General features: G+C 44.7%; 1 protein-coding gene across 1 annotated transcript in view; it reads right to left on the bottom strand.

The window, feature by feature from the left end:
- The window catches only part of PLRG1 (pleiotropic regulator 1), a 71,789-nt gene extending 60,073 nt beyond the window's left edge, over positions 1 to 11,716 (bottom strand). Inside the window, exons 1-3 of the mRNA XM_030191624.1 lie at positions 11,578 to 11,716; positions 7,262 to 7,368; positions 1,501 to 1,634 (exon numbers count right to left, since the gene is read on the bottom strand). Coding sequence (XP_030047484.1) covers positions 1,501 to 1,634; positions 7,262 to 7,368; positions 11,578 to 11,613 — 277 coding nt within the window. The 5' untranslated portion in view covers positions 11,614 to 11,716. The remainder of the gene's footprint in view (positions 1 to 1,500; positions 1,635 to 7,261; positions 7,369 to 11,577) is intronic.
- Between the last annotated feature and the right edge of the window lie 1,816 nt (positions 11,717 to 13,532).

Genomic DNA, 13,532 nt, shown 5'->3' with positions numbered 1-13,532 from the left:
TGACTGAGAAGAAACAAAGTCCTGACAAACTCAACAGAAATGCTGAGGCAAGGACCTGAAATAAGCAGCTCATACATGACAACCTAAGAATATGCCTGAATTAAAGCAGTTCTGCAAAGAAGAGTGGGTTAAGATTCCTCAACAGAGATGTGAAAGACTAATATCAAATTATAGGAAGCGTTTGGTTGTAATTATTGCTGCTAAAGGTGGTGCGGCAAGTTATGTTCATAGCAGGAGCGTATCTGCGTGGGGCCACAGGGCCTGGGCCCCCGCAGATTTCGCCCCGCACCCCCCTACCGCCGTTAACCCTCCCTCCCTCCCCCGCCGTCACCTACCCCCCGAGGTTGTAACGTCAACGTGCTGCGACGTCAGACTCCGTCCAACTGGAACTAAGGATGCATGCAGCTTTCACAGCACGACGAGAATGAAGAAGTTAAAGAAGACCGCGGCTGGGCTGGCGGGGGGTTGGGGTCCCCCGCCAGCTGAAGCAATATTTTAAAAAGCCGGCAGGAGGAAGCGGACCTCGGGGGTAAGGTGACGGCGGTAGGCGGGGGAGGGAGGGAGGGGTTAATGGCAGCCGGGGGGGGGGGGCTATAATGTGCCCCCTCACTCTAGCCCCTGCCCCCCCCTACCGCCGAACCTCAGATACGCCCCTGGTTCATAGGGCTGATACTTTTTCATATGGGCAAGATGGGGTGTTGCATAACTTTGTTCCTTAAATAAATTAAGTAATATTTACAAACCCAGGTTCTCTTTGTTTAATATTACATGTTGCTTAAAGATCAGAAAACATCAAGTGTGCTGGAAATAATTTTCACATTACTGTAACTAAAATGTCTGTTCTGACGGCGAATACAATATGTCCTCTTCTCACTCAACATTGTGCTGAATTTCTCCTCGTTTCTGTCTGCTCTTTGTGAAGGATAGCCTGACTTTAGTGATTTTTTACCAAATCAAGACTTGTGCCCAAAATATCAGACTGAAGTCAGATTTTCATTGGGCTGTCTTGCTTTTTAACAATCTTTCAGAAAAGTAAGAGGGTGTACACTAGACACATGGTAACAGACACAAAGGAGTTAAATTAACACAAATTTTAAAATGTGTCAGCAGTCCTACGACTCAAATTACTGCCACTGCTTACTAGTGTCAAACTTGTACTAATTTAATCCCCTTTTGTGTCAAAAATCTTTCACAAAACGTTTAGCCTTTGGGAAGAAAAGTAAACACGTGGACTAGAACAAGCTAAAAGTGAGCTCTCTGTATGACATTTTCCATATATTTCGTCAAGAACTCTGAAACGCTTATCTACTGTACTTTAGTGGTGAATACATTTATTTAGAAAGCTAACAGATATGTATCAAAACGTTTTCACACTTAATTCTGAAATCTTCCATTAAGGAGAGTTTGGTCGGACAGCACAGAATAAATACTCAGGACTGATTAATAGGCTTGATAAGGGGGGGGGGGGGGGGGGGGATGTCCCATGAAATCTGAACAAACCATGTATTGCAGGATAAGCTTCGTAGGAGTTGCCCACAATATGTGGCCCCTTTTCACGCGCCTCCCTCTGGATAGGCATGTGCAGTACAGGCCCATATTCTGTGTGCTGCTTAATTGTCATCTTCACCTTGTGGCTGTAAACAGGAAATAACATGTAAGCACCAGATTTAGTTCCTTCAGTTATGAAGTTCTAATTTTTCTTTGCATCCTCTACAGGAAACGTCTTAATCAAAAAGTAGCTTCCATTCAAAAATGAAAAGGCTGCAGGACTATGAGGGAGTCTATAGGATGCTGCCATTTTCCATGAAGGATACTACCTCACAGTGTCAGAGCCACCTTAAAACTCATAGCCCCGCCCAAAGGAAGAGTGACATGGAAGGGCTGGAGCCAGGAGGGCATGGTCCAGGAAGGATAAATCCTGGGGCACAGCTAAGTTAAAGGAGGCCCAGAGGGAAGCAGCAACACCCAACTGCATTTGCTTCCATCACTAACATGTGAACTGCAACTGCTACAGTTAGATAGGTCAAGTTCAACTTTGGATTCTTTGAACCAATTCCTACAGACTACATTGGGGAATCGGGCCAGAGACTAGTAAAGTGTACTGCCATGCTGAGAGAGTCTTATATGCAGTGGCACTGCAGGAGAAGCCACCGGAGAACCTTGTTACATCTAAGGGACATTTTTGTATTTACAATATTTCCTCTCCAACCTGTGAATGGAATAAGATCCTTATCCGATACTTATAATGGAAAAATTATGTTCTTACCTGATAATTTTCTTTCCTTGAATCATAGCAAATGAATCCAGAGACAAATGGGTTATGACCATCTACCAGCAGGTGGAGATAGAGCACAATACTGAACTCGGTAAGCAGCCTGGTTAGTCAGTATTTTCAATAACAAAAGGAGGAGGAGAAACTGAACCATGGTACCCTCCTTCTTCATAATAACCATAATTCAACAAAGGAGCAACCCTGCAGGAACAGACAGCAATTAACCCAAAGAGAGGAAAACAGTTAAAACAGATGTAAAGCATTTCCTGAGGGTGGGCCTCTGGATTCATCTGCTCTGATTTAAGGAAAGAAATTATCAGGTAAAAACATAATTTTTCCTTCCTTCCTTGTCATCAAGCAGATAAATCCAGAGACAAAATTGGATGTAGCAACGCATTCTTTAAGAAGGGTGAGCCCCGGACACTACAGTTGAGAGAACTGTAGTCCCGAAGGATGCCTCTGACCTGGCTGCAACATCCAACAAATAATGCCTGTAAAAGGTATGCAGAGAAGACCACGTAGCCTCACAACAAATGTCGTCAATCAAAAACGTGCAAGACTCTGCCCAGGAGGTTGACAAGGCCCAATGAAGCAAGACAGTAAGGTAGATGGAGGTGGTTTGCTCAAAAGAATATATGTCGCCGCAATGGCCTCCTTAATCCGTCTCGCAATGAATGACTTAGAGGCCGCATCACCTTTTCTGGGTCCCTCGAAAAGAACAAGGATGTTCCCAAGCAGCGGAATTCATTAGATACCTCCAGATACCGAACCAGCACTCGTTGCACATCCAATAGGCGCAACTCGGCTAAATCCACCCGAGTATTTTTTCTTGAAGGCAGAGAAGAACAACAGCAGGTTGAGATGGAAACAATCTTTCAGAAAAGGAAGGAATAGGACGAACAGTCACTCCTGCTTCTATGAACAAAAGGAACAGATCCCTGCAAGACAAGGCCTGTGGCTCAGAAATGCCCCTGGTGCAGGAGATGGTCACAAAGGACACCATTTTCAAAGTGAGATCCTTAACTGCAGACTTCCTCAATGGCTCAAAGGGTGACTTTTGAAAGGCTCGAAAGATAAAGTTCAGATGACAAGGAGGACAGAAGTGTGTAAGGGAGGCTTCAGGTGGTTCACTCCATTATGAAAAAACAGACAACATCCGGATGTGCAGCCAAGGAGGTAGAAGCCACCCATCCTTGATAATAAGCCAAGGCGGCCACCTGGATATGAAACAAGTTGTAAGCAAACCCCTTTATAAAACCCTCCTGAAGAAAGGAAAGACTATAAGGCAATGATGACTGTAAAGGAGAAACAGAATGCTCTGCACACCACATCTCCAATATCCTCCAGACTTGAGCATAAGCCGAAGAGGTAGAGTGCTTCTGGGCCTGGAGCAAGGCAGAATTTACATCCTCCCGAAAACCGTTCTCTCTCAGTTGCGACCACTCAAGATCTAAGCCATAAGACCAAACAAGGAGGGATCCACCATTAGGACTGGACCCTGGGAGAAGAGATCTGGAAGAAGAGGCAGCCAAAACAGTTCAGCCATTTGAAGCTGAACCAGATCTGAATACCACAGGGTCTGCACAGCCAATCTGGAGCGATCTGAATTACCCATCTCGAATGAAGGAAGGTCCTGTGGAGTACTCTCCTGATCATGGGCCATGGAGGGAACAAATATAGCAGATCCACCTCTGGCCAGTACCGGAGAAGGGCATCAATCCCTTCCGAACAAAACTCTTTCTGTCTGCTGAAGAACCGGGAAACCTTCACATTGCTGAGAAAGGCCTTGAGGTACAGGGCTGGGATCTCCCAGTGGTCTGTTATCATTCGAAAAGCCTCTCAAGCAGACTGCTCATGGGTAGGCACTCATGGACTGGACCCGACCTTACACCCCTGCACCTCCAAGCAACAAATCCCTGGTGGTCCGGTGGACCCCACAGCCTCTCTCACCCCCCCAAGCAAAAACACCCTGGTGGTCCAGTGGATCCCACACCCCTCTAAAATCCCCTCCTGGACCCTCCCCCCCCCAGCAAAAATCTACCTGGTGGTCTAGTGATTCCCCTCTCCATACCTTAAAAAGTTGGAGGCAGGAAGACAAGAGCAACACCTTCTCCCTCTGGGCCTCATCTTCTCAAAATGGTGGTGCCCAGCCCCTGCCCAGTGAATTCTGGGATGCACGGGAAGGGGCTAAGCACCATATAAGGAAATCCTTTGCATGTGATCCCCTTTGTGCATTCGTCGCTGTTTGCGACTCAGTAATTATTCCCGCAGCACCCATATTTAACGGGTGCCACTGTGTGTCAGCCTCTAAGACCTCTTCCTGTTAATGAATCCTATTTTTTTTGTGTGTGCGAGGAAGGAGAGATCCGCGGTAGGAGGGGGAGGGATATTGCACCACCAGATGTATCCCCAAATAGGCACTAAAGCAGCCTTTACTGAACCAGGCAACCGGAACAGAAGCCTATTACACAGAACTCCAGGAGTTGCTGGGAGACCGTCTGCTACCTGCTGAGATACAGGAAAATATTAACCAGGCTGCTCATCATCTTATAACAGAATTCAGTATTGTTCTCTATGTCCACCTGCTAGTAGATGGTCATAACCTGTTTGTCTCTGGATTCATCTACTTGATGTCACGGAAAAATAGTATTTTCCTTTACCCGTTTCCATTGTGTGGCTCCAGCCTGTCCTGAGTCTAGGCCCGCCCTCGCTCACGTTACCACAGACTACTATACATATTTTAGTCTGCTGCCCTTTGATAATTAGAATACAGTTTCTAAGAGAATTGAATTCAGGATATTTCCAAGAAAGATTTCAACTTAAGACAGCATGTGTTCATTCTCTAGAGACTTTCTTGCCCAGTTTATGTCAGCTTTTCAAACAAATCTAATTTAAATTGTTATATTCATTTATTCAGTTTCTGGCTATTCACAGGATACTACCATTGAGTCTGTAGAGAAATCTTAATTTTCCAATTCTTAACTTTAATTTTATTGAAATTCTTATTTTTATTGATATGTAATAATCTTGTTAAGTATGTTAGCTGTATTAGGTTTTTAATATGCTAGCTAAATCTTTACTAATTTTTAAACATAGTATTATATTTCACTTTTACGTTGTTACTCTGTTTCGGGCATCTTTCTGGAAAGGCTGTTCTATAAATCAAAGTACATTAAATAAAATATTTGAAATGACTTTTGCTACTGTGAAATTTTCTACATTACATAACACAAACTCCTAGCCCTCATATTATATTTCACACTAGTATCCAATTCTCCACACAATATTCCTGGACATATGCACATGGCCATTTCTTTACCCATGCTACTGATCCTTCCCCTTGTCATTTCTTTGCAACAAGAAAACAAAGATCCTGCCAAGGTTCATTCTTAAAAGTCCACGGGCTACTACTGTAGTCCACCTTTCATTTTCTGACTCTGGATCTTTATTTTAAACTTAGTATTCATTTTCTCAAAATGTCAAAAAAAAACCAAAACAAAACAAAGAGGATAACAACTGAAATAGTAATACAAATAATGCAATACCATTATAAAACATTAAACACACCCAACCATCCCTCTGCAGTTAATCCTACCCCAACCTATACCTGTCATTCCAATATCTCTTCTACCCCCTACCACATGCAGGAGCTTATTACACAGCACAGAAACTTCCTCCATATCACTTCCTCTCTTCCTGTGGCTAGAACTGCTTTCCAGTCCTCTGCCGAACACTGCTTTCCTATTTGCTGCTAGTTACAGTGGAAGCAGGCAGGGCAGGCTCACTCAAAGGGGAAGTGGGAGGGGACTACAGAACTGCACATAGAGGTTTAAAATTCAAAAATGATACTACCATCCTTCTACCTTCTGCAAATTAATGTAAAATTTGGTTAAGTCCTGTAAATAGCTAGATGGCTATAACCTCCCAACACCTCAGCAGATCTCAAAGGACCCCTACACATGTTGGCACAAAGTATGTAGTGTAAAGCGCTGCATACATCTAGTAGCGCTATGGAAATTATAAGTAGTAGTAGTAGTTTGCCAATGGCTTATTCTGGCCCTGCCTACAGTATGCAGGTGTAGTTGTGGGGGACCAGTTTCGGGGGTGGGACAGTTGTTGGGCTGTTGTGTCAGCTGCAAATAGGGCAGCTTACAAGGAGGTGGGGGAGTTGGTGTGGCAGTTACAAGTGATTTTTTGGTGGGTGCAGGGGCAGTATACAGGGTAGTGGTGCAGTTGGTGGGGATAATGTTTGGGGATTTTATCAATTTACAGGGGTGGTGAGGAAATTGCAAAAGGCGGGGGGGTTAGGAAGGGTATGGTTTATTGGATTTAATTCACTGCCTTTTGTGAGTTACAGCAAAGCAGTGTACAATAGGCACCGTTATTCAATAGTAGGGAATTCCATCTTTTAAAACTGCCTTGCTCTGTTCTCTAACTGCTACATCTCACTCTAAGTTTCTACGCTACAGAAGCTGGAACTCCTTTCCCATAGAAATGAACTGCGCTTTATTTCCCTGGAAGCCCCAGTTCAATTTGGCCCATTTTTGAACTTGTGTCACTTTATCAGTTTTTCCCTCATACCAAGTTTCATCCCATTCTGTTAAATTTTTGGAGAGCTATTTTGTACAATTCTTTCCAACCTCCTTTGGGTTGGAAAGAATAGAGACAGCTTAATGTGTGACTGCAGCAGCATCCACAACTCAGATGACGAACCCAGCACTGCAAGGAATAGTGACAGCCAGCGTTAACAGAACAGCACCAAATAACTCATCTAAGGAGAGTGCTGATGCAGTTAACTCACAAAGACAGTACATCCTAGTTCTGTGGCCAAGGCCCAATGAGCAACTGTAGGGAGGGAGCCCTGAAGGCAGAAACTCTACACTTCTTGCTCCATTCCAACAGAACAATTTTCACCCAGTTTGCACTTGCTCTGCACATAGTGTAGAGAGCTAGGATCCCTGGTTGCTACTTCCTCTGTTTATTTCTCACCTTTCATCATCGATCTCAACCGGCTTTGCATTATCAGCCACAAACATATCATGTGTCCTTTTCAGAGACCTGAACACGAGCGTGTGCACAGAGTGTTTCTGCACATCCTGCAGAGGAAACAATCACAAGGGACTCATTACTCATCGAATTTTGCAAAGTGCTGTAGGCTCTATTTAACCCCAAATTCTTCAGGATATTGGAGCGCAAATAAGGGAAATTCTAAATAGCAACTGTGAAAAAAGTTCAAGAGACATTGGGTATAAAAGAAAACATTAATCAGGTTCCGAAAAGCTGTTCAGAGAAGGCATCATATAGGCAATCCATTACCTCATTCTACAGCTTGCTCAATACATAGTAATCTTACTCCTCACCCACACTGCATAGAGTCAAACAGATGTACTCCAGCTGGAGGCTGGTAAAATCATGGCTTGAGCACTGTTGCAGGTGTACAGCTTCCACTGCCTCCAAAGAGAAAAATTCAGACACATTAAAACGTATTTATGCTTGGCACAAAGCTAGCTGGCCCGAGTCCTCTTATTTAATTCTATAATCGTGAAACCAAAATGATTACCAACCTTCCTCTCTTTTGAAACACTAATCTAAGATATTCATTCACAAAGCTCTTTAGAACAGGATGGTACTTACTTACCATTTCCCACCTTCCAGGAACCAACCTCTTATCCCCTACACTAGTCTTTCCTTTGATGTAGCCTGGCAGCAGTGGGCAACCCTGAGTCATGGCAGTTCTTTCCAAATGCAGTTGACAATGGGTAAACTGATGTGTCTCATCTCAGGCCCACTGGCTGCCAAAGCCATGTCAGCACCAGTTGCCTGGGGATCTCCCAGCCTTGTTATATTGATGTGCATGCACATATATATGACCAAGCATGGTACACAGGCACTCATAATACGGAACGCTAGCGCACCTTAGTAAACAGGGCCTTCAGTGAAAAAATATTTTCTCCCTTAATCTTTGTATTTTTTTGAAAAATTAAACAATCGATTTGCCTTTTACTCCTTTAACTCCACTCAGGATTCTATAGATCTCTTTCATGTCTCCCCTCAGCTATCTCTTGTCCAAGCTTATTTGGGGTACTGTATTATTATATGTATACAGTGGGGGAAATAAGTATTTGATCCCTTGCTGATTTTGTAAGTTTGCCCACTGACAAAGACATGAGCAGCCCATAATTGAAGGGTAGGTTATTGGTAACAGTGAGAGATAGCACATCACAAATTAAATCCGGAAAATCACATTGTGGAAAGTATATGAATTTATTTGCATTCTGCAGAGGGAAATAAGTATTTGATCCCCCACCAACCAGTAAGAGATCTGGCCCCTACAGACCAGGTAGATGCTCCAAATCAACTCGTTACCTGCATGACAGACAGCTGTCGGCAATGGTCACCTGTATGAAAGACACCTGTCCACAGACTCAGTGAATCAGTCAGACTCTAACCTCTACAAAATGGCCAAGAGCAAGGAGCTGTCTAAGGATGTCAGGGACAAGATCATACACCTGCACAAGGCTGGAATGGGCTACAAAACCATCAGTAAGACGCTGGGCGAGAAGGAGACAACTGTTGGTGCCATAGTAAGAAAATGGAAGAAGTACAAAATGACTGTCAATCGACAAAGATCTGGGGCTCCACGCAAAATCTCACCTCGTGGGGTATCCTTGATCATGAGGAAGGTTAGAAATCAGCCTACAACTACAAGGGGGGAACTTGTCAATGATCTCAAGGCAGCTGGGACCACTGTCACCACGAAAACCATTGGTAACACATTACGACATAACGGATTGCAATCCTGCAGTGCCCGCAAGGTCCCCCTGCTCCGGAAGGCACATGTGACGGCCCGTCTGAAGTTTGCCAGTGAACACCTGGATGATGCCGAGAGTGATTGGGAGAAGGTGCTGTGGTCAGATGAGACAAAAATTGAGCTCTTTGGCATGAACTCAACTCGCCGTGTTTGGAGGAAGAGAAATGCTGCCTATGACCCAAAGAACACCGTCCCCACTGTCAAGCATGGAGGTGGAAATGTTATGTTTTGGGGGTGTTTCTCTGCTAAGGGCACAGGACTACTTCACCGCATCAATGGGAGAATGGATGGGGCCATGTACCGTACAATTCTGAGTGACAACCTCCTTCCCTCCGCCAGGGCCTTAAAAATGGGTCGTGGCTGGGTCTTCCAGCACGACAATGACCCAAAACATACAGCCAAGGCAACAAAGGAGTGGCTCAGGAAGAAGCACATTAGGGTCATGGAGTGGCCTAGCCAGTCACCAGACCTTAATCCCATTGAAAACTTATGGAGGGAGCTGAAGCTGCGAGTTGCCAAGCGACAGCCCAGAACTCTTAATGATTTAGAGATGATCTGCAAAGAGGAGTGGACCAAAATTCCTCCTGACATGTGTGCAAACCTCATCATCAACTACAGAAGACTTCTGACCGCTGTGCTTGCCAACAAGGGTTTTGCCACCAAGTATTAGGTCTTGTTTGCCAGAGGGATCAAATACTTATTTCCCTCTGCAGAATGCAAATAAATTCATATACTTTCCACAATGTGATTTTCCGGATTTAATTTGTGATGTGCTATCTCTCACTGTTACCAATAACCTACCCTTCAATTATGGGCTGCTCATGTCTTTGTCAGTGGGCAAACTTACAAAATCAGCAAGGGATCAAATACTTATTTCCCCCACTGTATATAATAAAATTTGTTCGACTCTCATCTCCAGGCACAAGAAGGCATCAACTCACAAACCCCTTGCAATATTCCTCCTGTTAACACAGCCCACATTAACAATGCTAATAACTATCCTCTTAAGTCCAATTTCGTTTTCAATGTCTCACCAAAATACAAATATATGTTTACTGTTTTCACAATATGCTAGCAGAAAACATATTTACAGATCTATTGGTTTATGGAATACTAGTAAAAAAGGCCCGTTTCTGACACAAATGAAACGGGCGCTAGCAAGGTTTTCCTCGGAAGTGTATGTTTGACAGAGTGTGTATGAGAGAGAGTGAATGTGCGAGTGTGTGTGTGTGACAGAGAGAGAGTGAGACAGGGTGCGAGTGTGTCTGTGAGAAAGTGTGTGTGATTCTCCTCTCTCCCCTGCCCCAACCCAGCGATTCTCCTGTCTCCCCTGCAGCCACCCAGCGATTCTCCTGTCTCCTCTGCCCCCTCCAGCGATTCTCCTCTGTCCCCTGCCCCCCTCCAGCCATCCAGCGATTCTCCTCTCTCCCCTGCCCCCCCCAGCCACCCAGCGATTCTCCTCGCTCCCCTGATTACCTCCGTCGAAGTGGACACGTTATTAAAAGCCCTGCCCGTCTGTAGCCTTCCCTTCGAGTTCGTTCCCTCAGAGTCCCGCCCTCACGGAAAGAGGAAATTACGTCAGAAGGCGGGACTCTGAGGGAACGAACTGGAAGGGAAGGCTGGAGACGGGCAGGGCTTTCAACGACGCAGCCGATTCGACGGAGGTAATCAGGGAAGCAAGGAGAATCGCTGGGTGGCTGGAGAGAGGGCATGGGAGCGAGGACAATCGCTGGGTGGCTGGAGGGGAGGGGATCAGGGCTTGCTCCCGCTGTTCTTTTTTGCCGCTGCCGTTCAGCTGTCACTGGTGTCCACAAAGGGCTGATGCTGCTCCCGCAGTGTTTCTGTCACAGATTGACAGAAGCGTCCTCGAGATCAAAGTCTCAGCCCTCTCGTTTATTTTGGTTGCGCGCTTCCCACCTCCCCGCTTCAAATAGGAACATCTCCTGACGTCAAGCAAGCAGCAGGCTTCTACTGTGGGAGAGTGACCTCAGGAGATGGTTACGAACGCAGGCAGAGACATTGGAACGTTGCAGGAGCAAATTATTATATTAGAAAATCAGCTGCAGCCTGCCCAGAACTCCACAACAAACGTGGGATTTTATCTCCCACGCTGGAGACAAACACATTACAGCACAGCTAGGACAAACAATTAGCCGTCGCCTCCTCTTCCTCACAAAGCAAAAGCTCCACAGATCCAGCATAGAATCCTCTGTACGCTCCATGCTATTCCGTAGTGGGGAAAAGGGCTGGGGGCGGGCAGACGTAGTTGTAGTTCCCCTTTGTAACACCTTTAAGTAATCATATAAGAAATTAAAAGGTGACATTATAGGCAACATCTATTTCGATGATCCGGGGCACCCCAAGCATCCTCCTATACAACACTTTGCGTTACACATAAGCCGCGGCTTAAACTGGCGCCTCTTGTCAGCGAGCCTCGTTCAAAAAAAACTATCGACAACAACCTGCACCTGCCACTCCCCCTTCCATCTCTCACCTCCACGAAGCTGTAACTCCACTCCCGCTGCGACATATCTCCAGAGAAGAAGACACTACACACCGTGGTACACCGAAGAGCTCCTGTACCGGAAGTGACGCCATGGGCAGGCGCCTTTCCGGCGGCAGTGGCTGTTCTGGAGTCCGAACCAAGGAGGTTGATGAAAACAGGAGACGGGGTATTCCATTATACGGGCTGAAGCAAGTAGGCGGAGCTTGCCGCCGTTTTAGTTCACCCAAAACAATAGCAAACGCTATATTATAGAAATAACGGACTACTTATGCGTGGTCCATCTGTAAAAAGTTTACATCTGATACAGAGCCTTAAAAGGTGGAGGACAAAATATTTTTTCCTTTTTTTTTCCTTATTTGACAGCTTTTTAATTTACTTAAAAGCTTCCCACGTGTAGATATAAATATCGTGAAATAAAAATTGAATATCACTAAAACGGCTTTAAAAATTATTGTACCTGGTAGAAACAGCAGTTATAAACTCTGTATTTTGTGCTAAGTTTTCTACACTTGTTCTATACAAGTACAGATGGCCAAATGTCAGTGAGGATATCCTGTTTCCTGATTGGTTCATCTTAAATGTTGTTGTGATCTGCATTGGGAAGCATTGTGTTACAAAAATGGAATAGACTGCAATTAAATGGAAGTAAATTTAAGCTCTCCTTTCATTGGGGACAGTGAAATCACATCTTCACCTCATCTGTTATTATATAGAAGTTTACATTTTAGCTACACATATGGATTATTCTGGTTTTAGGCATGTTGTAGGGACAAGTGGTTTATAAGTCAAAATAAAAATATTTTGTTTCATGCAGATCTCTTTTGGTTAAACATAATGAGCTATAAGCCCCTAATTATTATTATTATTATTTAGATTGTAAGCTCTTTTGAGCAGGGACTGTCTCTTTGAATCAGGTGTTCAGCGCTGCGTGCGTCTGGTAGCGCTATACAAATTCTAATAATGATAATAATGCAGTCCATTGGTTTTCTTATATTTTGTTCTTGTGATGACTTATACTGTGCCAAAACTGACTGACTAATCTCTTCTATCTGGTCAATAATAAAAGGAGCTCATTATGAACACTATCCAGCCTAAAAGGTTGTTTTCTGGCTGTACATGAGGAATTGTGATATTGAATAACTAAGTGTATAGTTGTGTCCCTAATCATGCATCCAAAGGTTATATAATCCTTTCAAGCTAGCCAGTTAATCGTTTAACTTATTAGTGGAACATAACCACAGAGGCATGGTATGGTCACATTTTCAATATGGTATTACTAGGGAGCAGGTTATTTTGAGTTAGTCTTCACTGGACCAAACTTGCTTTCATTGTGCCATCACCATCCAGCTGGATAAAGGATTTATATTTATTTTTACATTTTGTCTCACGTTATCCCAAACAAACTTGGTTTCAATGTGGCTTACATTTGAAAATGCAGTAAGACAGAATAATAGAATTCAGTTATATCATGGGAGCAAGTACATGGATATGTCTGAAACATTTAACAAAGATGAGATTTACTATATATACCTTGTTTCCCCGAAAATAAGACACTGACTTATATTAATTTTTGCCCCCAAAAATGCGCTAGGTCTTATTTTCAGGGGCTGTCTTATTTTTCGGGGAAACATTGGGGTTGCATCGGGGTTGGCCCGCCCGCCCTCCGTCGCTGCCGGAACTAACCTTAAATGCCTCCTTTCACCTTCGCAGCAAGCAGCAGCAGGGCAGGCCACTCCTTCCTTCCGTGTCCCGCCCTCGCGAGGGCGGGGCACGGAAGGAAGGAGAGGTCTGCCTTGCTGCTGCTTGCTGCGAAGGTGAAAGGAGGCGTTTAAGGTTAGTTCCGGGAGTGACGGAGGGTGGGTGGAGGGGGGGCCCGGCGACCTCGGGTGGGGGGGGGGCGGCCCGGGAGCGGCCTTTTCCAGCTCTCGGCTGCCTTGCTTTCA

This window comes from Microcaecilia unicolor, chromosome 2 (genome assembly GCF_901765095.1).
Source record: "Microcaecilia unicolor chromosome 2, aMicUni1.1, whole genome shotgun sequence".
NCBI classification, from domain to species: domain Eukaryota; kingdom Metazoa; phylum Chordata; class Amphibia; order Gymnophiona; family Siphonopidae; genus Microcaecilia; species Microcaecilia unicolor.
The sequence above is the reverse complement of the archived record's forward strand: the minus strand, read 5'-3'. Positions and strand labels throughout refer to the sequence as shown.